Source organism: Silurus meridionalis, chromosome 16 (genome assembly GCF_014805685.1).
Source record: "Silurus meridionalis isolate SWU-2019-XX chromosome 16, ASM1480568v1, whole genome shotgun sequence".
Lineage (NCBI taxonomy): Eukaryota > Metazoa > Chordata > Actinopteri > Siluriformes > Siluridae > Silurus > Silurus meridionalis.
The window spans coordinates 3864334-3890000 of NC_060899.1; the positions used below are offsets into that span (position 1 = coordinate 3864334).

Sequence of the window (25667 nt, forward strand, 5' to 3'; positions counted from 1 at the left end):
GTGTTATTGTGTTTTCTGTAACTTGACTAAGCTCGGTTGTGGGATTTTTTTTTTTGTTGCTGTTGTTGTAGTTCATTCTATAAAACTCGGGCTTTTTACTTCCCCTCCCATGCTGACATTTTGTTTAATTGAGGCAGATTTTCTTTCTTTCAGTCGTGTGTGAAAGAGAGAGGATGATTCAGGATAGAAGGGATTTTAAAGATTTGATCCAGCATGTTTTAGCTTGAGTGGCTAAATATTCTTTTTAATTGGAAAATTGTGCTTACATAATATGTTTAAAAAAAATACCAGACAAGTGTCTTAAACTACAATAAATCCAGACATTAAGCATGCTAATGTGGTTTAGGAGCATACAGTTTTTCGGGGTGTTCCTGTGACTTATGTAACTACACACATACACACAAACATAGACACACATCCTGGAGTTTTGCCAGCTCTAAATCTACACTGGCAGAAACCCAATTATGGTGTTTAACAAAGGTTTGTTCATGACTGAGCAAAAGCCAACCATCACTTTGGATATTTTTTTGGTGCTTCAGCAGCAACAACAATGACTAATAACAACAGTGCTATTTTATAACATCATGTTTCTGTCTGACCGTGCAACCCAGATAGCAAATAAGTGACAGCCCACGCTTACCACTTCCATCTGGCCTACACAGAAGCATGAAATGACAGCAATGGAATCTCGCTACCAGAACGTGGCCACAACCTGACCTTGATGAGACCACATATCCGGCAGGATATGAACTAGTGCTCACAGCTGGACTAATTTTCTGGTTCAAAACATGAAATGCCACATAGGCATTAGACATCATTAGTTGCTTTTGGACCAAGTATAAAGATTCCAAATGCTGTAAAAAAAAATATAAATGCGGATGCTGTATTTAGGTGATTTTAATCCCATTATACATGTGCCTATAGGATATTTGACCAACAACAATTATCTTTGTATTGTCCGCTTACTGGAATGTGTGTTTTAGTATTCAAAGTACTATTTCCCAGTGTATTGTACATTCTGTATATTGTGACAATCTATGACAATAAAATATTATAGGATTAGAAACCTACTGTTCCTATAGTCCAAACCTACAACCCATAGCCTCAAGGTTTTATATATATATATATATATATATATATATATATATATATATATATATATATATATATATATATATATATATATAAACATAACCATAACTGCTTATAGTGTCTATCCTGAATCATCCCCTCTCTTTCACACACGACTGAAAGAAAGAAAATCTGCCTCAATTAAACAAAATGTCAGCAGGGTAGTGTCTGTTAGTAGTGTCTATAGATATTTTCCCCTGTGATAACTTTGCTACTGCCTTGCAACCCAGTGGTGGTATAGTATAGTATAGTATAGTATAGTATAGTATAGTATAGTATAGTATAGTATAGTACAGTACAGTATAGTAAAATACAGTAAAGTATAGTACAGTACAGTATAGTATGGTACAGTACAATATAGTATAGTACAGTACAGTACAGTATAATAGAGTATAGTACAGTACAGTACGGTATGGTACAGTACAATATAGTACAGTACAGTACAGTATAATAGAGTATAGTATAGTACAGTACAGTACAGTATAGTATAATACAGTATAGTATAGTATTGCATTTATTTAATTTATTCAAATTTTATTAAATATTATAAAGTATTATTTTATATATTATTTAACCGATTAGGCATTTAAAATTTTAAATTGTTTTAAAAATGTAAACTGTTCAAATGTTGATCACAAATATTAATAATAATCATACAACAATAATATCATGTTGTGACTTCACACTGTTTCACATAAACTTGCAGAATTTATTGTAGTAGTAGTCACAGAAATAGTTCTGTCTAATTCAGGGTTCGCATAGTTCAGTCTAGTGCCATAAAACAGAGTAAGCGAGTGGAAAAATAACTGTAATTAGTCCCAGTGGAAAGTTTGCTGGACGAAAACTCAGGACTGGTGGGGACTAAAATCGCGCTGGAAAGCGAGCAGTCATTCCGAATAAGTCCTCCCATATTTCTGTACCACTTCTGAACTAATGCACAGTGAGTGAAAGGTGAATGTTATAGTCACCGTGGACACATTGCACATTGCTCTACACTGTACCCATTTCTTCTCTTTTATCTCCTGCACTATAATAAAGTAAGTGGTAAATATGTAGATAATAGAAACTAAAGAAGCTAAAGAAACTAAAGAAGAAAACGGTAAAAATCTTTACATCAGTACTCTAGTGTGATAAACAGTATGTATGAAATACACCTCATCTTTGTTAATAAAGTGCAAATATTAAGAAGAAACAGGAAGGAGGGTAAGAACATAGAGGAAGCTTATGGGAAATTCATCCATTACAAAATAGGACATGGATATTATTATTATACACAATAAGACTTTTTGTGACATTTATTTACTCATGATAAAAATATGTATTAAAAGATAATATTCTTATCATATTTTTATTTACAGTATTATCATAATAGGCTGTATATTAATTTATTGGGAGTAAATTAGTAGTTCTATGTGAAATCAGATATTAAGCCCCACCTGTATAACCAAAATAGCATGATCCTCGTTTCATAACACTTGATGATTTGACTCTGAGATTGGATATTAGTCGAATCAGACTCCTCCTATTGAAGCATCGTTTTTTTGACTATTTGGGGTCACATCTGGTGACATAGCAAAAAGTGCATTATTAAGATTGGTTGTATCACAGCTGCCAGGACAGCTATGCAAATGCCCCAAAACCCCTGATCGGAAAGATTGGATTGATGGGATGAATGAAATTGTATCATATGAGCGCATGAAGGAGAGACAGCAGAGTGAGGGGGACACGAAAAAAAAACTTGGAAAAACATGGGATCTTAGGATCTCTTTTTATTGTTTTGTTTTTTCAATTGATTCTGAGTAGTGGCTGAACATGTAATCGATCTAAAAGATGAACACTGAATACTGTGGTAATGTTCGAAGATTTGACTGTTGAATGTTAAAAAACTACACACAAAAAAAACTGAAGTAGAAACAGGAAGGAGGGAATGTTGGGACATGTACGGAGTTGTGTAAGTTGTTATTGTCTCGGAAGCGCTGGTATGTGTGCAATTGTTCTGATAGAAAGCAATCATTAACAGCTTTAATGTTTTTCGAGTGAACAGTTAGTCATACGGTTGTTTCCGTATAACCTCGGGCGTGATTTTTTTCTTTAATCAGAGAAGCATTTCAACAAGTCAGTGCACTGAATTTGCTCAATTTAATCGAATTGACGGCTCATTGATTCTTTCAGTTTGTCCTTTTCAGGCCCTTTAATACTGTATGTCACTTTAAAAAAGCATTCGAACTACAATAGCTGTCACAAACTAGGATGATAGGTGGCGATACACCTGAACCCCAGAACTGTGAGACACCTTTTTTTTTTTGTGTGTAATTTTTTTTCTCCATTCTTTGTTCTCATTTCAAGCACTGGGTTTCATGAGTGTATCATTAGCATGCAAATGTAATTTGCCTTAATATTCTCGCAAACAGAATGCAGGCAGAGAGATAATGGCTGGAATAATAGAAGTTGGATATAATTGTCAAGTCATTTCTGCAAGTCTCTTTTTGTTCGTGGCGTTTTCAAGTTTTTTTTTTGAGACAATTACATGACAAAAATGTGTGAAGAGCTGCAGTGAGTCATCAGGCTTTATGAACATTAATTAAACCGGGACACTTGCTCTTCTACACACTTCGAGTAAAGAGTTATACGGTTATAAAGTTTTTTTAATGATCTGGAGGAGGAAGTGGAGGAAATGATCGTGGCATGATACATAATAACTGCCCAGGATGAAGTCAAGGTTTTACTTACTGGTATCTGAGGTGCAGCTATAGTCTGGATCGGCTTCTCCATGATAATACAGATCCATCGCCTGAAATTAAAGCAGAAAAGATGATCAGATTGGGTTGTTAGGTTACATACAGTATCATTGAGTTTAGTTTGTATGTGCACACGGAAGAGTTCAACTGTATTATCGACTGGTTTTTAGCTGCACTGGTAAAACTTTGAGGGGCGGGGCCTAGGGGGAATCGTGTTATAATGTTACTGTTGTAAATGCGACCAATCATTAGAAGGAAGAAAGGAAGGAAGGAAGGAAGGAAGGAAGAAAGGAAAAGGAAGGAAGGAAGGAAGGAAGGAAGGAAGGATAGACAAAATTAAGGCACTATGGAGGGAAGGAGAGAAGAAGAAATTAAGGGAACAAGAAAGATAGAAATAAAAGAAGGAAGGAACCAAGTAAAGAAGGACAGAAGGAAGGAAGAAAGAAAGGATGAAAGGAAGGCAGTAAGGAAGGAAGGATGATGGCAGGAATGAAGAGAGGAAAGAAGGAAAAAAAGAGAGGAATGAAGCCTTCTGATTGCAAGGTCAAAAGTTCAACTCCCAGCACCTTCAAGCTGCCAATCCTGGATCCATGAGCAAGACCTCTGACCCTCAACTGCTCAGTTGCATAAATAATAATTGATAGTGTCCCTGTGTGTCATTTGTCCCCTCAGCAGTATGTTAAGTCTGCTAATTTATCCTGTTGTTGCTCCTGTTTTGTGTAATTAGTGTTTACTTGCTACTCACTCCTCCTGTCCTGTGTATTTACTAAATTTAGCACCACTTTTTTTTGGAATCCTGCATATAAAAAACCCGGGTTTTCTTCAGTATGCATTTTGGAACCTTTTGTTATAGCATTGCTAGCATAAACGTGACAGTGCCTGCTAAGTTGTGTTATGAACAACAGAATGGCAGAAAAAAGTAAGGAAGGATGGACAAAAGAAAAGCAAGAAGAAAGGAAAGAAGGAAGGCATTGTGACTTCTGATTAAAGACCATGAGTTCAAATACCTTTAATAGCTTTATTTGTGGATAATTCTAATATAATCATTAAGGTTAATACTAGGAAGGAAGGAAGGAAGGAAGGAATGAGCAAAGGAAGGAAGACAGGCGAGAAAAAGAAAAGGAAGGAAGGGAGCAAGGAAAGAAGGCAGGAAGGGAAAAAGGATGATAGGCAGGGAAGAAGAGAAGAAGGGTGGCCTTTTGGACTTCTGATTAAAAGGACATGAGCTCAAATCCAAGAACACCAAGCTGTCACTTCTGGGTCCTTAAGCAATGACTTTAATCCTCAACTGCACAGTTTTATAATTAAGATAATGTATAGTGTCCCTGTGTGCCATTTGCCCCCTCAGCAGTATGTTGGGTGGTACAATTTATGCTCCTGTTCTGTGTAATTACTGTTTACTTGCTACTTACTCCTGCTGTCCAAATTTATCACCACTTATTCTTGTCCTACACTTTTTTGGAATCCTGTATATAAAAATCATGCAATTGTCTTCAGGTTGAATATGCATTTTTTTATAATATTTATAGCATAAACATAACCAATTGATGGTTGTCCAGGATGAAAGAAAGAAAGAAAGAAAGAAAGAAAGAAAGAAAGAAAGAAAGAAAGAAAGAAAGAAAGAAAGAAAGAAAGAAAAGGAGAGGGAAAGAAAGGAAGGAAGTCAGTGGACTTCTGTTGAGTTTATATCCCAGAACACCAAGCTGCCACAGCTGGGCCCTTGAGCAAGGCCCTTAACCTTCTACAGCTCAGTTGAACAAATACAAGTTCTTCATGTTCAATATTTTGTCCTTCTGTCTTGTCCTACCTTCATTTCTGGATAATTCAAATATGACCATTGAGGTAAATATTTTATTTATTAAATGAAAGACTAAGATTGCTAATAAATAAACATCTTGAATATCACATTTCTGGATCATCTAAAAACCAGGCTAATGGTTTCCTGCAACAGGACGTCACAGAGCTACAAATTTTCACAGTTTGAATGAACAAAGTTTTCAACGTTTGTGAGCTCAGGAATGTGAGGGAAGTGGCATCTCAGTGGGAAATGGACATTTCACACAAGATCATGGTTTAAATCCCAGCACCACCAAACTACTGCTGAGCCCTTGAGCAAAGTCCTTAACCCCCTATTTGTTTAGCTGCATAACTAAGATAACTGTAAGTTGCTCTGGATAAGGAAATCAGCTGAATATCCTAAATGTGAATGGAGGTATGTACAGTAAAAGACAGCAAACATTGTTTCCTCCAAATGTCCTATGCTGCTCTTTGACACCAATTGACTTCATTGTGTTGGTAAAAGCATGTGATATGAAGAAAATGGGGTTGGATTTGACCAAGAACCAAACTGGGTTGGAAAGCTGGAAAGGGAATTTATAATTTTTTTGTTAATTTGTTTGTCATTTTATTGAAACATGCAGCGTAAACAGCTGTTAATGCTGTGTGTGATGCTGATCTACTCACATTTACATTACATTTATATTAATGCCATTTTGCAGATGCCCTTATCCAGAGCAACTGAACGGAAGGAAGGAGGGAAGGATGGAAGAAAGTGAGGAAGTGAGGAAGGAAGGAAGGAAGGAAGGAAGAAAGGAATGGAGGGAGGAAGGATGAAAGGAAGGAAGGAAGTAAAAAAAAGAGGAGGAAGAAAGAAAACAAGAAGGAAGGAGGTAAAGAAGGAAGGAAGGAAAGAATGAAGGAAACAAGAAAGGTAGAAATGAAGGAAGGAAAGAAAGAAAAAAAGCAGGAAGGAAGAAAGAAATATACGAAAGAAGGAAGTCAGGAAGGGAGCAAGGAAAAATCAGACACCTTTATCCAGAGCAACTTGCATTTATCTCACATCTGAAGCTATGGCATTAAGGGCCTTTCTCAGGGGCCCAGGAGTGGCAGCATAGTGAAGGTGGGATTTGAACTCTTTCTTGCTTCCTTCCTGTCATACATTCTTTCTTCCCTCTTTCCATCCTGAACTCATGACCTTTGGATTGAAATTCCATTGCTTTAACCACAAAGTACAGCTTTGTAGCTCTGGTCCAAATATGTCCGGTCCAATCAAATGCATTTGTAATATAAATAAATCACGCCACAGCTTTAAATGGCAGCCCATGCATCAGAAGATGCCTTGAATCATCCATCAATCTATCTATCTATCTATCTATCTATCTATCTATCTATCTATCTATCTATCTATCTATCTATCTATCTATCTATCTATCTATCTATCTATCTATCTATCTATCTATCTATCTATCTACATCCCAGTCCACATTTGGTCTCCAATTACTGTTATAATATAATATAATATAATATAATAATATATATAATATACTCCACTGTTCTTATAAGATGTTCCACAAAACCTCGCTGGAGATTTGTGTGAGATTCATTCAGTCACAAGGTTGTTAGTAAAGTCAGGTACTGATGTAGGTGAGGTGAGGAGGCCTGGGGTCAGTGTTCACATTCATCCAAAATGTGTTAAATAGAGTAGCTGATAAAAGATCACGTTTTTCTGTCTCGACTTGTGTTTCCTCGCGACATAAATATGCCAGAAATGAATGACCTGATATGTGATCTACATTTATTTCATTCACTCAGGATCCATGTTTTTTTTTTCTTATCCTCGGCTTATTCTCAGCTATATTTAGTAGAAATAGGCTCAAAATGGAAAAGCTGAAAATGATGTTAGATGTAGGTCTATGTGTATATATATATATAAGACCTACATGCCATATTTGCGATATGCATGCTGCCATATTCTTCCTTTAGATTTCCATTTTTATTTCCAATGGATCATATCTGTGTTTTTTCCTCATATCTGAGAAGAATAGATAAGTAGACTGGAGATGACTGGAGCTCACAGCAGGGAGGACAGAGTATGAAAGTGAAAGAGCTTTGACTGCTAACCTTAACCTACTTACTTGATACATGATACACACACTCTTACACACACACACACCTCTCTGTGCCTCTGTGTTTCGAAATGATGCCTCTATTCTCTCCCTTGTTCTCTCTCTCTTTTTCTCGCTCAATGTTTTCATCTCCTTTTCTGTCTCCGAAGTTTGTTTCCCCGACTCGGAGACTGTCTCCATAACGCTAGCAGATGTAGGCCTCATTAATAATGCATGATAAGTTTGTGCTTTTCCTTTTGCTAAGTACCACATGGCAGGAGTTCTGCACAAAGCACATCTTTCTCTCCTTCTTTCTTTCTCCATCCCTCTTCTCTCTCCATCTCTTCTCGTGCTCTCTCCATTCCTCTCCTCTCTATATGTCTCCACTATCTCTCTCCATCCGTCTCCTCTCTCCATCTAATTTCTTGCTTTTACCATTATTTCACTCTGTCTATCGTTCCCTCTTTCTTTTACCAACTCTCGCCTCTCTCCATCTCTTCTCTTGCTCACTCCATTCCTCTCCTCTCTCCATCTCTTCTATCGCTTTTACCCTTAATATACTCTCTCGATCTTTCCTCCTTCCCTTTTCTTCCCTCTCCTCTCTCCATCTTTTTCTTACTCTCTTCATTCCTCTGCTTTCTCCATCACTTCTCTTTCTCTCTCCATTCCTCTCCTCTCTCAATTTGTTGTCGTGCTCTCTCCATTCCTCTACTCTCTTTATCTTCTCCTATTTCTTTCTCACTTCCTCTCCTATTTCTTTCTCCATTCCACTGCTCTATCTCTCCTCTTTCTCTCTCCATTCTTCTCCTCTCTTCATCTCTCCTCTTTCTCCATCCCTTCTGATTTCCAAAATCTTTACTTTTCTATACTCTCACACACCCTCTCTCTATATACTCATTCATCCAAAAGGTGTTAAATAGAGTTGGAGCTCTTTAGCAGATCTTCAACTCCAACCGATATCTTCATGGAGCTGGCTTTGTGCACAGGAACATTGTCATGCTGGAATAGATTTGGGTCTCCTAGTTCAAGTGAAAATGGAAAATCTTCATGCTAACACATCCAAAGACGTCTGATGTAATCGTGTGCCTACAAGTTGGTGGTAACAGTCTGGTGAAGAACTACATATGGGTGGAAAAGTCAGGTGTCCCAGTATTTGTCATGTGTTTTTCTCAGATGTCCCAGATTGTGGCAGTCACTTCATCCCAAACAATTCAGTGAAATCTCTGATCCATCACTACATCTCTTGCTTGCTTTTTATGAGGACATATTGTTTTTTGTTATTCGTGTCGTGACGCCCTTGTGGCGAGAAAGAACCTGCGGTTGCTTCGAAACCAGTTTCCATGAGATACCGAGAAGCTTCCTTAATGACCCCCACAGAGACCGAGACGGAAGCCGAGCGAGTCGAGCCTGAGCTAGCATAAGCAATGGTACTTACGTCGAGCTAACCGGGGGCACGTGTTGCAGTGCATGAATCTGTTACTGAGAAAGCGAAATAGCTACGGACCTCACGATTTACTTTTCCACTGAAAAGCAGTGTGGGAGTCCATTTGCCAAGTCATGTGTATGTATTACATGTTGGATATGTGGATAATGTTGACGTTTTCTTTCCAGCCCTCAGTGGCAGTGGTAGCAGGTATACACACATGTTGGACTTCTGATTTGGACAGAAATTGAACAATAAGACATGAAAAATGTATAATGAGACAATATCAGGAGTTTTTTGTTTCTGTGTGACACTAATTGGTCATGTAGTGTGTGTGTGTGTGTGTGTGTGTGTGTGTGTGTGTGATGACCTGTGTGCGTTGACGTGGTTGCCAAGCCTCCTCGCTGCTGTAGGTGATGAAAGGTCCATTGCAGATGGAGCACTCCATGAGTACAGGGTTTCCCAGCAGGGGTGTCATGGCCCAGGGACAGACCATGTGACCTTCTGGCTCCGCCTCTTTCACCTTCCCATCACCATGATGGCGAGTCAGCATTTTCCACTTCCTGACCTGGACAAAGAAATAAACAAACAAACAAGCACAAATGTAATTTTGGAAGTCTCTCTCTCTCTCTCTCTCTCTCTCTCTCTCTCTCTCTCTCTCTCTCACACACACACACACACACACACCATCACACACACACACACACACACACACACACACACACACACACACACACACACTATCTAAAGGTGTTGACTGTCCACTCTTAGATTTCAGACTAATTATCAACAAAACTCATCTCCATTCATCTCCTTTCACAATCTCTCCTCCTTGTCTCTCCATCCTCTCTTCTCTCTGTCTCCACTTTCTCCATTCCACAATTTTCTCCATCTCACCTTGTTCTCATTCCTTCACTTTCACCATCTATCCACTTTCTTTCTCTATTTATTATTATCTCTTCTCTTTCTTTCTCCATCAATCTCCTATCTACATCTCTCCTTTTTTCTCTGTTCCTCTTCTTCAGCCACCTTTTCTTTTCTATCTTTTATTCTTTTCCTCTCCTCATCTTCTCTTCTCTTCTCTTCTCTTCTCTTCTCATTTTCTGTTTTCCTTTCCTCTCCTCCTATCTACTTTCGTTCCTTCTCTTTCTTTGCCACTCTTCTCTCATTTACTCTCCTCTAATCTTTTTCCTCTCTTCTATTCCTCTTTTCCTTTCCTTTACATTTTTTTCACCTCGTTTCCACTCGTTTCCTCTCCACTTTTTTCTCCCCTCTTCTTCATCTACTTTACTATTTATGTCTTTCTCTCTGATTCCTGTTGATTTAAGCCAGTGGAAAGCTGCTGTTTTGGAAGCCTGTATTTGTGTCTTGTGTCGTGTGTGTGTGTGTGTGTGTGTGTGTGTGTGTGTGTGTGTGTGTGTGTGTGCGCGTGTGCGCGTGTGAGCAACATCCTGATTGCATTATATCTGTATGGAAAGTTCAGGCCAGAACTGCTCGCATTGGATAAACATTCTTGAGATTCCCAAGCTCCCACAAGGCTTCCTTCTGCAGGCTGTACCCATGGAAACCAGCCAAGTTTTTCACCGTGTTTAAGGTTTGAACATGTGTGGGCACTGCTGGCTACGGGCCGCCTGAAGTGATTCGCTGTTTTGCAAAGTGCAAATGCTTGTGTGCGTGTGTATGTGTTTATGGTCCCAAACTAAAGTTTCCAACAGCCTGGATTTGGTGTTTGTCTCTATTATTATTAATATTTTGCATGCTATTAGAGTTGTCGCGGTTCTCCTGTCAACCGAGAGTCATGACCTCTTTAGTGCAGAAGGTCTCCTTCTCATTTCGCAAAAAAAAAAAAAAGGTATTTTCAGTGGAATTCTCGACACAATATCTGAAGGAAATATGAACAGCGCTGCAAAAAACCCACTTTCATAAAAACACTATCTGACGTCATAGACCTACAAAACACACATGTTACCTAAGTGGTAGTTCAGTGGTTGGGACATTGGATTTCAATTGGTTTTTAAATCCCAGCACCATTAAGCTGCCACTACTGGACCCTTAAATAAGGCCCTTAACGTTCACCTGCTCTGGATAAGGGCGTTTTTCCAAATGCTGTAAATGTGCACACACTCACACAGAGACCTTTTGAAATCCTTTCCATGCAAACGTCTTCCTCTAGAGAGCAAAGTATCTGTTACATCAGGACAGAATAGTTTATACAGAGCAAGCCGTGTCCATGGAGAAAAGAATACTATAGTGCTTCTTCCATTAAAAATATGAAACTCTTTATCAGTAGCCAAGCCTATTTTCATGAGAGAAACATAAAGATTAATATGAGTATCACAATACCACAGTAGACAAGCAAAAACATTATAATGTACCATGTTACAGTAAGGGAAATTCTAGCTGGGTTGCCAAAAAAAGAGGAAAAATTCCTGAAAAATAAGAAACATTTACTCATATTATTTCCTCCACTTCCACCGACCTATGAAACAAAAGCACCACCAGCAAACACAAGGAAATACCCAGAATTGTAGGCAAGCCTTCGGCTGATTTCTTTCTATCCCATCGTGTTTTTTTTTCCAACAGCTTAATAAACAGCCATGTCAAGACATGCTGATTGATTTCATTCTATTATCAAAAGTAAATTTTGACATTTATTTTAAAGGTACTAAAGGTGCTGTTGTTGTTTTGCATTTAGTGTATTTGTTCACAAAGTTTGTTTACAGCTCTCTTTTTTTGCACATTGTACTGTATAACATATGCAGTAGTTTTACTGGGCGACTCTATTTTGTGTAATTTGTGTACCTGCATTGTCTTGTATTGTCTGTTTGCATTAGGTTGCACACAATGCACTATATGTGGAGAGGACAGCTTACTTTTAGCGCTTAGCTTTGTGTTCTGTTGTGTAGCTCTATGTTGTTTGATGTAGCTCTATGTTGTGTGTTGAAGCTCTATGCTGTGTGATGTAGCTCTATGCTGTTTATGTAGTAGAAAAGTTGTCTTATTTCACTGTGTTGCGTCATCTATATATGGTTGAAATGAAAATAAAAGCTTCTTGACTTGACTTGAATATATGAGTTATACTGTTTGAATCTTCTAGATCTTCTAAAATCACATTTATTTCCCCAAAAGTCTGGAAGGAGCTTGACGTTTAAGTTGATGTTGAAATTGTCCAATCAAAGTACACACTAATTACAATTCTACTGTGGTATCTTAGTGGTTAAATCATTGAACTTTGGCTCCTAAGGTCATGAGTTCAAATACCAGCCACAACAAGCTGCCACTTTTGGGGCACCCTGAGCAAAGCTCTTAACCCCATAGCTGCTCAGTTGTATGAATGAGATAAATGTGAGTTGCTTTGGGATAAGAGTGTCTACGAAATGCTGTAGATGTAAATGAATGAAAGAAAGGCTGAAGATTCAAGTCCAAGCAATGTTAAGCTGCCATTGTTGGGGCCATTGAGCAAGACCCTTAACCCTCTATGCTCTAGGGGTGCTGTTTCTTTCCATCCTTATTTCCCTTTCCCTGTCACCCCTTTTCTCTCCCGCTCTCTATCTCTTTTTTTCTCATTTAACATGAGGTACCAGTGACCAGTGTTGCTGTCCCTTTCTTCTATTTGGATCCGCCCAATTCATCCTGGTGAATGCCCTACCTCTTGATAGAGTCCTCTTTAATTGAAGACAACTTTGTACATCTGGGGATGGTTCCACATGAACCGCCTAAAGATTAATAATGTTACTGAGCAACTCGAGAACTTTAAGGACGTATTTGGACTGTAATTAATATCAACAGTCTACTACAATGGTTCAGAACCCCAGTTTGCATTTAATCACCTATTGCTGAACACCTCAACAATGAAGGAACTGTAATAAATGGACAATCGGACAATCAAACATGCGTTTGTGTTGATTTGATTTGAAAATAACAGCAATTACAAATTCTACCCCTTTCAGTCATTTACCGAGCTTCATTTTAAATATTTAATTCAATCCTATTCGATTAAATTTGTGAGGTACATTTTAAATTTATAAACTCACCTATAATGTATCCCTAATGAGCGAGGAAGTGATTTTGACACAAGCAAAAACTCTCTGAGATGATATGGGGAAGTAACCTTGAGAGGAACCAGTTCAGAACTGAACTCATCCACATCTGGATATTCACCCCTGATAATTCCATTATTGTCGAGGTTATCAACTGGTGACTGATGGAGTCCTCGAGCGCAGAGCTGTTCACGGTTTATATTTCTCATGTGCATAATAGATTTATGTAATATAATATAGTATAATAAGGTCTCGCCCATATTAACCCCGTATTAACACCTAGCCAGTGCTGAGAGGAGAATATCTCCAGCTGTCCTATTCACTCATCATCTACCATCTAATTCTACTTACCAGTAAACACCATAGTAAACACTCCAGCGGCTGTTCATACGGGTATCTCTATCGCATTCCTTCATGGAACCGTCACCACTGTTGCGTGTTTTTCTTAAAATTTTCCATAAACTACATAAAAAAAATGTTTTCAAGGCCGAAGCACTAAAAAAAAGGTAAAGGGCATGAACTTTCTTAATAATAAATCGAGCAGCTGACAATGCCAGACCCTTCCTGGAAGAGAAGAGGCAAAGGGCAGCATGCCAGGTAGGTAATTGTGTTCCACATCATCTCAGAGGTAAAAATGCAACGCAACAGATAGTGAGAGAGCTAAAATAGGACTCCTGGAGAGAGGGAAGGGTATGGGCACTGGAGAGAGGGCAGAGGTATGGACTCTGCGGCTAGTGTTAACTCAGGAGTTGGTCAGGTTTTATGAACTAAGGGAGTTAAAAAAATGTAAGTTCTGCTATGTAATTGCACTGACATTAAATATTTGTCCTTATTGGCTATACCGTAATTTCCGGACTATAAAGCGCACCCATATATAAGCCACACCAACTGAATTTTACAAATATTTTTATTTTGAACATTAATAAGCCGCACCTGTCTATAAGCCTGTCTACACTGAAACTAATGAACTTTACACAGGCTTTAACAAAAGACACGTTACACACGGTGTAACGGGTGAAATATGTTACGCTTCCTTTAGGAGCATAGCGGTATATTGGGAATAGCCTCCGCCGCATTTTTCCGCTATTACTGCATGTGTGCAAGACAGAGGAATATGTCCTTATAATTTTCTGATGCTCATTTCTAAGTTTCTTTGACTAACCCGTAACGCTGTTGCTAAGAAAAAAAAAAAAGCACGAGTTTTGGAAACCTGTCTGTGCTCATATGATTTCTGTTGCAACTGGAGTTAGCGAGCTCTCCCTTCACCCAGACTCAACGTGTTACAACAGCTTGTATCTAAACAGTAGCCTACCAAGAAAGTCATTGTTCACTGTCTTCCTCCTTCCTTTCACAACTATTTCTCTCGGGAGTTTATCTTTTGACATCGTCGTGCGTTTAAAAAAAAAACGTTTTTTCTCCTGATGGAAATTTCCGGAAATTTCATTGGTCTAATGTTATGGGGTTCAGTTTTTTGGCTTGAAGTTTGTGAAACCGGGAAAAACCCAGAAAAAATAATAAATAAGCCGCTTCATTGTTTAAGCCGCGGGGTTCAAAACGTGGGGAAAAAGTAGCAGCTTATAGTCCGGAAAATACAGGAATTATTGATTCGACCCGCTTCTTTGTATTCAGTATTCAGTATTATGCCTCTTAATACGACCCCAATTACAAAAAAGTTGGGCCACTTGTAAAATGTAAATTAAAACAGAATACAATGATTTGCAAATCTCATAAATTCATATTCACAATAAAACAAAAAACATATCAAATTGAGAATATTAGCAATTAAAATAAAAAAAATGAGGTCAAAAAGGAGGTTGAGAGGAGGTGGTGTTTCTGGATCATGTTCACACGTCTTCCTCTTTTCATGATAGCGATTGAACCTGCATTTGTGGATGACATGGCAAACTGTGTTCACAGACAATGATTTCTAGAGGTGTTAATGACTGTTTTAAATGCAGTGCTGCCTGAGGTCTCGAAGATCACAACCATCCAATACTGGTTTTTGCCCTTGTCTCTTTCTTTTCTCCAGATTCTTTGAAAATTTTGACAATATTATGTTCTGTAAATAATGAGATATGAACTGTTACATTTATCACAGTGTCTCGACCTTCATTTTGGAATTTGGGTTGTACTGCACATCCTTCTATTCAACCGAATCAACAAATTTTCTTTCCTGAAACAATTCAACACTGACTTTTTCTGCGTCTTGTTGTTCACAGTTCACTGTCCAAAACGTGTTATTTTTTTTCCTGACTCATGCTGACCACATCATCCACTAACATTATTAACCCTCAGCAGAGATACAAAGGGACAAAAAACACAAGGTCGAGCGCTACGGAGTGAAGCCGAGGCAGCTAGAAAAAGATGTGAGAAATGAGAGCGGTGCTAATTCAGAGACAGGTATGCTCTTACGCAACTACACACTCTTTTCTCAGATCCAGCACGGAGGTGGGCGGCCTTGCTGGTAAAAGTTTCGAACGTGAAAACTCGGCTCAAGAGGGTGAGAGGTGGAATATTATCATAGCTGCCAGAGGGGAAAAAAACAATATCCTATGTACAGATATTCAGTCAAAAAGTATTGAACTTTTAAGTGTGTATGCTAAAATAATTTTTTTAATACTTTAAAATCTTGGAACTGAATCCTGATCTAATCCAAATCAGAAGTTTGGGGGTCCAAGCTCCCAGATCACCAAACTGCCACTGTTGGCCCTTATGCAAGGCCCTTAACCATCTCTGCCCCAGGGGACCATGTCTGACCCTGTGCGCTGACCCAGAGACTTTGCTGGGATGTGAAAAATATTTTTTGAAACTATCTATGATAAAATGTAATATAATCAAATCATAATACAGTATAATAATATACATAGTATGCCTTTATAAACACTTGATTGCCAAAGATTTGCAGACACCTGGTCATAAGTTTGGTATTGTGATTCCACATACAATCCCAACGTGCTCTTATGACTCCCTCCATTCTCCCGAGAAGATGTTTCACTAGATTTTGGAGTGTGCTTGTGGACATTTGTGTTCATCAGCCACAAAGGTGTTAGTAAAGTGATGTATTTGAGAGGAGGCCTGGGGTGCAGTCAGCGTTCCAATTCATCCCAAAGGTGTTCAATATGGTTGAGGTCAGAGCTCTATAGCAGGAGATCTTCCACTCCAAACCATGTAAAGCATATCTTCATGGAGCTCGCTTTGTGCACAGGGGAACCGCCATGTTGGAACAGGTTTCGGTATCCAAGAAATACAAAATATATATAATTTAGTCAACCACAAAAGTGTAAGTAAAGTGCAGTCACTATTCCCTTTTCAACCAAACATTCAATAGAGTTGAGGTCAGAGCTCTATAGCTGGATCTTCCACTCCAACCCATGTAAAGCATGTCTTCATGGAGCCTGCATTGTGCAGTGGGGAATCAACATGCTGGAACAAGTTTGGGTCTCCTAGTTCAAGTGAAGAGAAATTTCAGTGCTAATAGTTTAAAGAAGAACCACATACGGTTATTATACACCACATATAGTGTATAATAAACATGTACTATGATGTAGGTGTTTGTGTGTGTGTGTGTATGTCTGCATGGTGCTTGTAGCAGCCTGGCATTCGATCCATGGTGTAATTTTGCGTCACACCCAATGTTCCTGAGAAAGGTTTAGTATTACTGCAAACAAAGGAGCAAGTGATAAAATACATGTAAAAAGATCTTTGCATCATTTTTTGGTTACAAATGATTATTTTCCTGGTATTGTGTTTGAGCAAATCCCTAGTTTATGTAGTAAATTATAAAGATAGAATAAAGGACACTCTAATAGTCTAATTATTAACATGCATAAGATACTGAAAACTCTATGAACAATAAATACAGTATATAAAACAATATGCATTCATGTTTGTTGTGTGAGATATAAAAATCACGCTGCAGATGCATGTCCAGGTCTCCCTGACTGAGACTGAACCGCTCTTGTTGACCTTGTTTTTCAAGGTCAGCTGTTCTTGGCACAGGCCTTAATCAACACTCATATCATTTTTCCTGACAACCGTAATCTCAGTTGCACACAGTAACGCAATCACTGGGCCATATCACTTTCCACTGAGCTATAATCTCTCCTTCATACAGCAGTTATCATGATAGCAAAGCTGATGATGATGAGGAGGAGGATGATGATGGCTGCATTTGTAAGCCCAGGTTGAAGAAGAAACTCTATTGAAAAAAAATCCTTGATCACACTTTTGAGCCTGACCCTATAAATAATCTCTCTTTTATGTTGTGTTTTAACCTAAGTGTGTGTGTATGTGTGTGTATGTGTGTGTGTGTGTGTGTGTGTGTGTGTGTGGGTGGGTGGGTGGGTGTGTGTCACAGCAGAGACCCTGATGATGAGTCATCATCTCACTACAACCAGGCTGAATCCTTCTGCCACATTCATTCCCTGCCTCATCACACACCCAAAGACACACAAACACACCATACAAGTGAAAGAATATTTTCGATCCAATTAAAAGTGAAGACTCTTCGACCAGCAAAATTTCCTAGCGCGTTAGTTCTTAGTATAACACGCGTACGTGTGAACGATGGGAATCTGAAATGTGTCACGCTCGTGAATGAAATCGTTCACAGCTGCTGATGGTTTTGACACCCGTGTACAGAACCCCTCTAAATTACACAAAACACCTCCGCTAGGACAGCTAGTGAGACAAAAATACCATGTGTCATCCCTCATAATCTGTCCATCTTTCTCTGCCTTTTTCATATAAAAACTCACATCCAGAACTCCACATGTTTTAGAAATTCTAATACACTCCAGAACTCTTTAAGAACCCATTAAGAGTATATACCAAGTGAGACCGGTGAGCTACTGTGATATTGGCTGGTTCTAAATGATAAGTAGAAAATAATTTACATTTGTATCACCAACTTAAGCACTTATTACATACACTTTTAGTAAAAACGTTTTTCCCCCCCCAGAAGTTTCTCTAGAAAATGTTTTCTTATTTTTAGAAACTAAAAACCAATATTTATCCAATAAAACCTTCAAGAAATCTTTGACTAACCATCAGAACTAAACATTCAGTTCAATTTATCATCTTTTTGGTACTAATAATGAATATTATATAAATAATTTGGTTTTTGTACCACACATTTAACCCCAAAAAAATAGTGCATAAAATATTTATATATTTGAGAGTTGGGGTGGTAAAATTCAGAATTCATCCAGAAAAATACCTGAATAATCCTTTTTTGTAACTAAAAGTTATAATAATTTTATATATACTATATATATTGTGTTCCACACACTTGCACAGCTAATACATGGGCATACCTTTTAGTTAAAAAAAAGGTTTATTCCTGTAGTTTTCTGGAAGATTTTTTAAGGTTTTCCAAAGAACCTTGAATGTTTTCCAATTTTCAGAACTCAAAAAACAATAATAATCCAACAAACTCTAAAATAAATCACAGAACAGCTACTTTTACTAGTATATTGTCCTGTAAACCAAGGCAATAATGATGCAAATGTGTTAAAAGGAATAGTTTATTAGAAGCAAAGCAAAAAAAAAAATCCAATTGTAATCCAATAGCATGAACGTAAACAGGGGTATATACACACATTAATCACACAAGAATGCGAGAACAGCTGTGAACACAAAAACCAATGATGACACACACAATCACGTGAAATGCAAAAGTGAGCTGCAGGACTTTTTTTTTTTTTTTTTGTACCACACATTTAACCAGTTGATGCAAAAACTTAACATTCCTCTGTTGTTCTTTTAGAAGAATCCTTCATTCTTTTCTGTAGAACCCTAACAGATTCTACATAAAAGCTAAAATGATCAATAATTATCCAATGAATCGTTGAAGAAATCATTGTAGATGTCACAAAATGAAGGTGAGGGCAACAGATACAAGTGCAGACTTTACATTGCAAAATGAGAAACAAATAAGTAAAGGTTGGTTTTTATAAAAAGAAACTACAAAGAAACTCAGACAGATTATGAGCAAGATTATGGAAGGCAGCAGAAAATAGACATGGCATCAACAAAGCTTCACACAGAGACCCACAAAAGCTAGAACATAAAATGTGGTGCTGATTACGCTAATTAAGGGCTTTGCAGAGTATAGAGGCATTTTAATACAATTTGACAAGTTTTTGGTATAAAAATGATTAGCAATAATTTCGTTTTTACCACACACTCTTGAATTGTTTCTCTCAAGGAACCTTGAAAGATTTAATGTAGTAATATTTTATGGAAACCAATACCCAAGTGTCAAAACAGTTTAGCTAGCCCTACTTTCTATTAAAAAGAAAAGAATCATTGTATATCATAGTATGTCTGAAACCCTCAGTTACTACAGACTACTTCAAAAAGACTACTTCACTGGTTCCTTCCTGACAGAAAACTTCATTTCCTTTCAAATTCCAAGTAGAACCCATGTGGAAAACCGAGAACTCTTTATTATTTATTGAATCCGTGATTGCGTGCATAAACTGGACACGTGTGTGCCGCAATCCTTTCTTTTAAACACGATACGTAGAACCTGTTAAGCATTAAGGAATGTACCGAATCACCTGCGCTGATTTACAGCTAGAAATTACAGCTGTTATACTAAGTAGCAGCTGGTTTCATCAGCTGAGGAAAGAAATGTGCTACAAAGCAACAGGTCCATTGTTTGACCTTCGAATACATGTATATTAAAATGCGATGCGTAGAATGTGTAAAGGATTTAATATGCTGTACAAGTTTGATTTTTACAACTCGAAAAAGTAGAAATGCCTTATTATTAAAGGCGGCTATATAGTTGGTAAAGCTGCTATAAACATGTAGCTACTTTTAACTCTCGCAGAAAATGTGACAGATAAAGTAAAACAATTAAATATTCATTGCTATTCATTGTGTTTTTGCTATTTCTTCCCGATCACTGACTTCTGAGGAAAATAATAGAGAAAATAAAGAGCTTTATTCTTTTCATTTGTACATTTCTGCACAAGGAACATTTTTCATCACATATCAAAGTAATATTTTTAGTGCTTCTGGAGCACTAAGGGCCTTTCTCAAGGGCCCCCCTTTTAGTAGCAGCCTGGCGATACTGGGGCTTGAACCTTCAACCTTCCAATTAGTAACCCAGAGCCTTAAACACTGAGCTACTACTTCCCCATAGAAAAGTGACGTATTTTACAGCATAACAAAATTGTTTCTTTGCATATCCCAGTAATGTTAGGAAGCTGGAGTCAGAGCGTAGAGTCGGCCAGGATACAACACCTCTGGAGCACTGAGGGTTAGGGGCCTTGCTCAAGGTCCCCAAAAGGGGTAGCTTGGCAATACCAATGGCTTGAACCCCCGACCTTCTGATCAACACTGTCGTTAAAGTTAACACATATAATGAATGTTAATCATCATCTGCAGAACACTAACCTAACATTATCAGCCGGCGTTCCTTATCTCTATCAAAATGCAAAAGGTTCTTTCACCTCCTTCTTTTTCAGCGGGAAAAAAATGTTGCACAATATCAAGTTCACCAGGGACATTCTACTGTACTTCAGCCACCTTTAAATCCACCTTGCTTGATTGACAGCATTGTTATGGAAATTCTTTTTTTTTTTTGGGCAGCATTGGGTCAACTTTGGCAGAGTTGTTATGAAAAGCGCTCCTTTGCCAATCCTAGGCCAGTGTTTGCACAACTTTATATGCAGAGGGCCAACACAGCTAACCCAAAATAGACCTCGGCCCCAGAGTCACTTCGCTACACTTTCCAGCCACTATACTCTGTAGAGTCCATTTTGAGCTTTTATGTATTTATCAGTCAATATGTGTCCTGATATATTTTTGCCTTCCAATGCTTTCCGAAGCTCTCAAACCGAAGCTCTGCCAAGTCCACTCAAATTAAGCAAATATGCCAGCACTCAGGCCAACACTGCAGTAAAAAACACACTCCAACACGCTTTAGTTTCGGAACTAGGGCACATTAGATTTATGACTCAAATTCTAAAGGAAGTAAACACCGTAATGACACATTAACTCATCCTACGAAACGCCGGTTTAAAACCCGGAACGCCACAACGACTTCTTTGAAAGAATTCCGGAGTTCAAAAGGATTTCACGAATAATAATGAATGAAAGTAAAGGACGCCGTTCCTAAATGCTGCCTCAGGCGTGCCATTAGCATACTTTTTAGCTGAAATTAAACATGTTATAAGTAACGGATTTAATCATTATACTTTTCAACTAAGAAACTAAGAATAGCAAGGGTGAGCAGTTACTGGAACACAAATGAAAAAAGATTTTATTGGTTTATATCATTTTTTTTTTTTTTTCCGTTTGTGGCGGTTGGATCGGGGGGACGTCATGGAGGAATTGTTGCTAAATTAGCCAGAAAGAGAAGTCTAATTGCTGTAAATCAACTAAAAAATATTTCGGTACTTAAAATGGCACTTCTTAAAGAATTTCTTTGCTTTTCTAACTTTATTTTGACTGATGCCATTATTACTCCGTGACCTAATAATCCAATATTAGGGTGTATTTATTAATAGAGACTTCTGCCAGACATATGCAATAAACCTGATTGCAAAATAGACTCATAAATATCTCATCAATTCCTCACAAGTAAAATCCAAAACAGAAACAACTTCACTCATTGCATGTTATTTGGCGGGGAAATATATATACATTAATGTTATATTTATATTATAGTAGTGTATATATTTATACTATGATATGAAATATAATTGAAGTTATAATAACCTCCACTCTTCAGGGCAGATGTTCCACTAGATTTTGGAGTGTGCTTGTGGAGATTCATTCAGCTACAACGGTGTTAGTAAAGTCAGGTAGGGATGGAGGTGAGAAGGTGAGGAGGCCTGGGGTGCGGTCAGAGTTCACATTCATCCCAAAGGTGTTTAATAGTGTTTGATGGTCTATAGCCGAAGATCTTTTACTCCACAAAATGTAAACAATATCTTCATGGAGCTGGCTTTGAGCATAGGGGCAGTGTCATTATGGAACAGGTTTGGGTCTCCTAGTTCAAGTGAAGGGAACGTTTTATGCCACCAGATCCAAAGACATATACATTTGTATACTATTGTGAGTCCCTAATTTTGTGGTAACAGTTTGTTAAAAAAAAAAAAAACAGATATGGCTGGAATAGTAGCAGGCTTCTTGAGATCTTGTATGTTGGAAATGTATAGTATTGGATATATATATATATATATATATATATATATATATATATATATATATATATATATATATATATATATATATTTTTTTTTTTATTTATTTATTTTTTTAAAGGTATAAAAATATATATGTATTTTTATTTTATTGCATATCATGGAATACTTTTGAAATTGAATACAATAATAAATTTTAATTATTGTAAAAATATTTTTTTATTATTATTATTTTATTATTATTATTATTATTATTATTATTATTATTATTATTATTATAACTGATTGTAAAAAAATATATATTAAATTGAATGTTCTACTGTAGTTGTTGATTTGAACTACGGTGATTTTTTAGTAATGTGTTGCTATCCACAAATCTAACACAGAGCGCGCCAGCAGGAATTCACTGTAAACATACACACCGGGACCAAACACATACACACGGATACACATACGACACACGTGAACTGTAGGTGAACAATAGCAAATATAAATACAGACACCTATGAGCCACCTGGAAAATATTCTTACGCTCTTCAAATGGCTGAGTTCAAAACAAAAAACTAAACTGGGCTGGATTTTTTTCCAACGAAGCCTAAATCAACCTAAAAAAGTCTAATTTATTTGACCTGGAATGCTAGGTTAAGTATTCATCCAGAATGATTTACAGCTTATTATTAAAGTTAATTATTTTATTAGACCATATTATTATACATAATACAAATGTATGTATGTGTTTAAATGTGAGTAAATATACAATATATGGACCATAAGTTCCATAAGGTTTGTAGATGCATTTTTGGACATTGCAGTCCACATCTAGTCCATTTTTGCATCTAGGAAGATGTTCCACTAGATTTTGAAGTATGGGCACATGGGCATTAGTAAAGTCAGGTATGTAGCTGAGGTGAGGAGGCCTGGGGTGCAGTCAGCATTCACATTCATCCCAAAGGTGTTCAGTAGGGTTGAGGTCAGAGCTCTATAGCAGGCCACTCAAGATCTTCCACTCCAACCCATGTATAGTATATCTTCTTGGAACTGGCTTTGTGCACCAGGGCATTGTAATAATGAAACAGGTTTCAATCTACTAGTTCAAGTGAAGGGAAATTTTCATGTTACTTCATCCAAAGGCGTTCTATACAATTGTGATTCTCCAACTTTGTGGTAACAGTTTTGGGAAAAAACCCCACATATGACTGGAAAAGTCCCAATACTTTGTTCATACAGTGTATCTTAAACACAGTATAATGAATTTAAAAACCCAATCCCAGTACACACTTGTTAAATCTAGTGTATAGATGGCTGTCACGGTTGTCATTTGCACTACATTGTGTGTCCTTTCATTGTGTGATTAATTCACACCGGAAACATGCTTTGTTGTCTCTGCTAGTTTGATGCCTTCTCTTTGAAGCTCAGCACCAGAGTTAGCTCTTTGTCAGATTAAAGATGGCGCTCCCAACCCCTCCAAAAACCAACCCCGTGCTTGAGGCGGCTGTAAAAGAGCCTGGATGATGTAATAGATCATCTTTTCATTCTCGCTCTGCCTCTAACTGTCTGATCCTGTCATTGAGGTTTGGCCAGTGACAGCATCTCGACTGGAGTTAAACGCAACCGCGAGCATGCTCGCCACCCTGCTTAGAAGATTATCATCAAACTCCTAGCACAAAATGAGAAAGAGAGGTAGAGAGAGAAAGAGAGAGAGGGGGGAGTAAAATGACAAAAAAATGCACCATCTATGCAGATTCCCAAGACTCTGAGAGACAATGTGAGGTTCTAGAGCCTCATCTTAGCCATATAAACGCAGACACAGTGAGAAGACCTGCAAATTGTGACTAACGCACATGGAGACACAGTGGAAGTCCTTAAATACATCCTAACATCTCAGGAGATTTTCAAGCAGCATCTCACATGCCAATAAGGTCGGACAAATCGAGCACTCACCCCCACCTGGAACTTGTTTTCAAGCTCAATGAAAAACGTCAAAGTTGGGAAGAACCCCAGGCTTCATCCATCAATCCATCCATCCATTTACATTTTTATGAGGTTTATTCTACACAGAGTATCCCAGGGAAACTGGGGCACAAGGCAGGAGTCACCCTGGATAGGGTGCCATAAATAAACTTAAATTCCCACACTACAAACCGTTTCTACATTGTCCATAGTGTCGATTGGTCACCACTGGCTCGCTCATTACTGAACTAATAAAGAGCAATTTTATAGGCACTAAATTTATACATTCCAACTTCATAACTTCTTTATCTCTGTAAAGCTGCTTTGGGACAATGGCCATCGTTAAAAGCGCTATACAAATAAAACTGAATTGAATTAAATGCAAGGCCATGTCCAGACTAATGCTTTTTCGTTTGAAAACACGTATTTTTCTCTTCGTTTTGGTTTTCACACATCTCACACTTCACACAGACTGCGTTTTCAAGTCAAAGAAAACGTGGCTTATTAAAAAAGTGAGTACTGTACATTCGAAAAAGCCGATTCCAGTGTGGACTGCGAAAATGCATTTTTCATTGCTGTGACGTTTTAAAGAGCCGGAAATGAAATAAGCGGCAGGCAGAAATGACGCAGGTCCGATCGTCTTACATTTTGCTCATGCGCAGTGTTTCTTTTTCAGAAATCTCGGTGTGAATGAGCAACTTTTGGGAAAACAAAAGTAAGGACGAAAACACCGTTTTTTCAAATGTATCCGGATTGGTGTAAACTCAGAATACAATCAATATTTTTGGGCTTTGGAAAGATCCAGACTACCCAAAGGAAACCCTGCAAACATATTTAGAAAACTCCACATATACATATATAGCAGAGCAGCTTAGGGTCCAAAAATTGCGTATAAATAAAACACTTCAGAGTTCATATTAGCTTTTAGGACTTCAGCAAGGAATTCAATACCCAATTATCAACGTGGATCGAATGAATGGTATTGGTCAAATACCAGTAGTGGGATTTACTATTATTTGCTTTAGAACATAGACACAGTTGGGTAAATAGATAAGATTAAGCATGGAGTTTGCTCTTTTAATATCATAACCATGAGCTTATTCATATTTACTAAAGTTAGCCGTGTAGCTTGTTGGTCAAAAGACACGCGTTCATGGATGAGTCCAGGATTTTTTCCAATTTGTAGGTAAAAATGCCATAATTCCTACTTCGCACTCTATGAATTTTTTGATGAATCTGAAGTAAAAATAGAATTTAGAAATCTGCAGTCTGTAAATTAAAAGAATTTGTTTTGACAACAAATACAACCTTGAGTCTTTTTAGCTTTGACGCAGTAAACT

At 37.7% G+C, this 25667-nt stretch overlaps 1 protein-coding gene across 1 annotated transcript in view; it reads right to left on the reverse strand.

Annotated features, from left to right (window-relative positions):
- sgk1 (serum/glucocorticoid regulated kinase 1) overlaps positions 1–25667 on the reverse strand; it is a 45285-nt gene that overhangs the window by 11171 nt on the left and 8447 nt on the right. The window contains exons 4-5 of the mRNA XM_046869564.1: positions 9547–9744; positions 3862–3922 (exon numbers count right to left, since the gene is read on the reverse strand). Of these exons, the coding sequence (XP_046725520.1) occupies positions 3862–3922; positions 9547–9744 (259 nt within the window). The remainder of the gene's footprint in view (positions 1–3861; positions 3923–9546; positions 9745–25667) is intronic.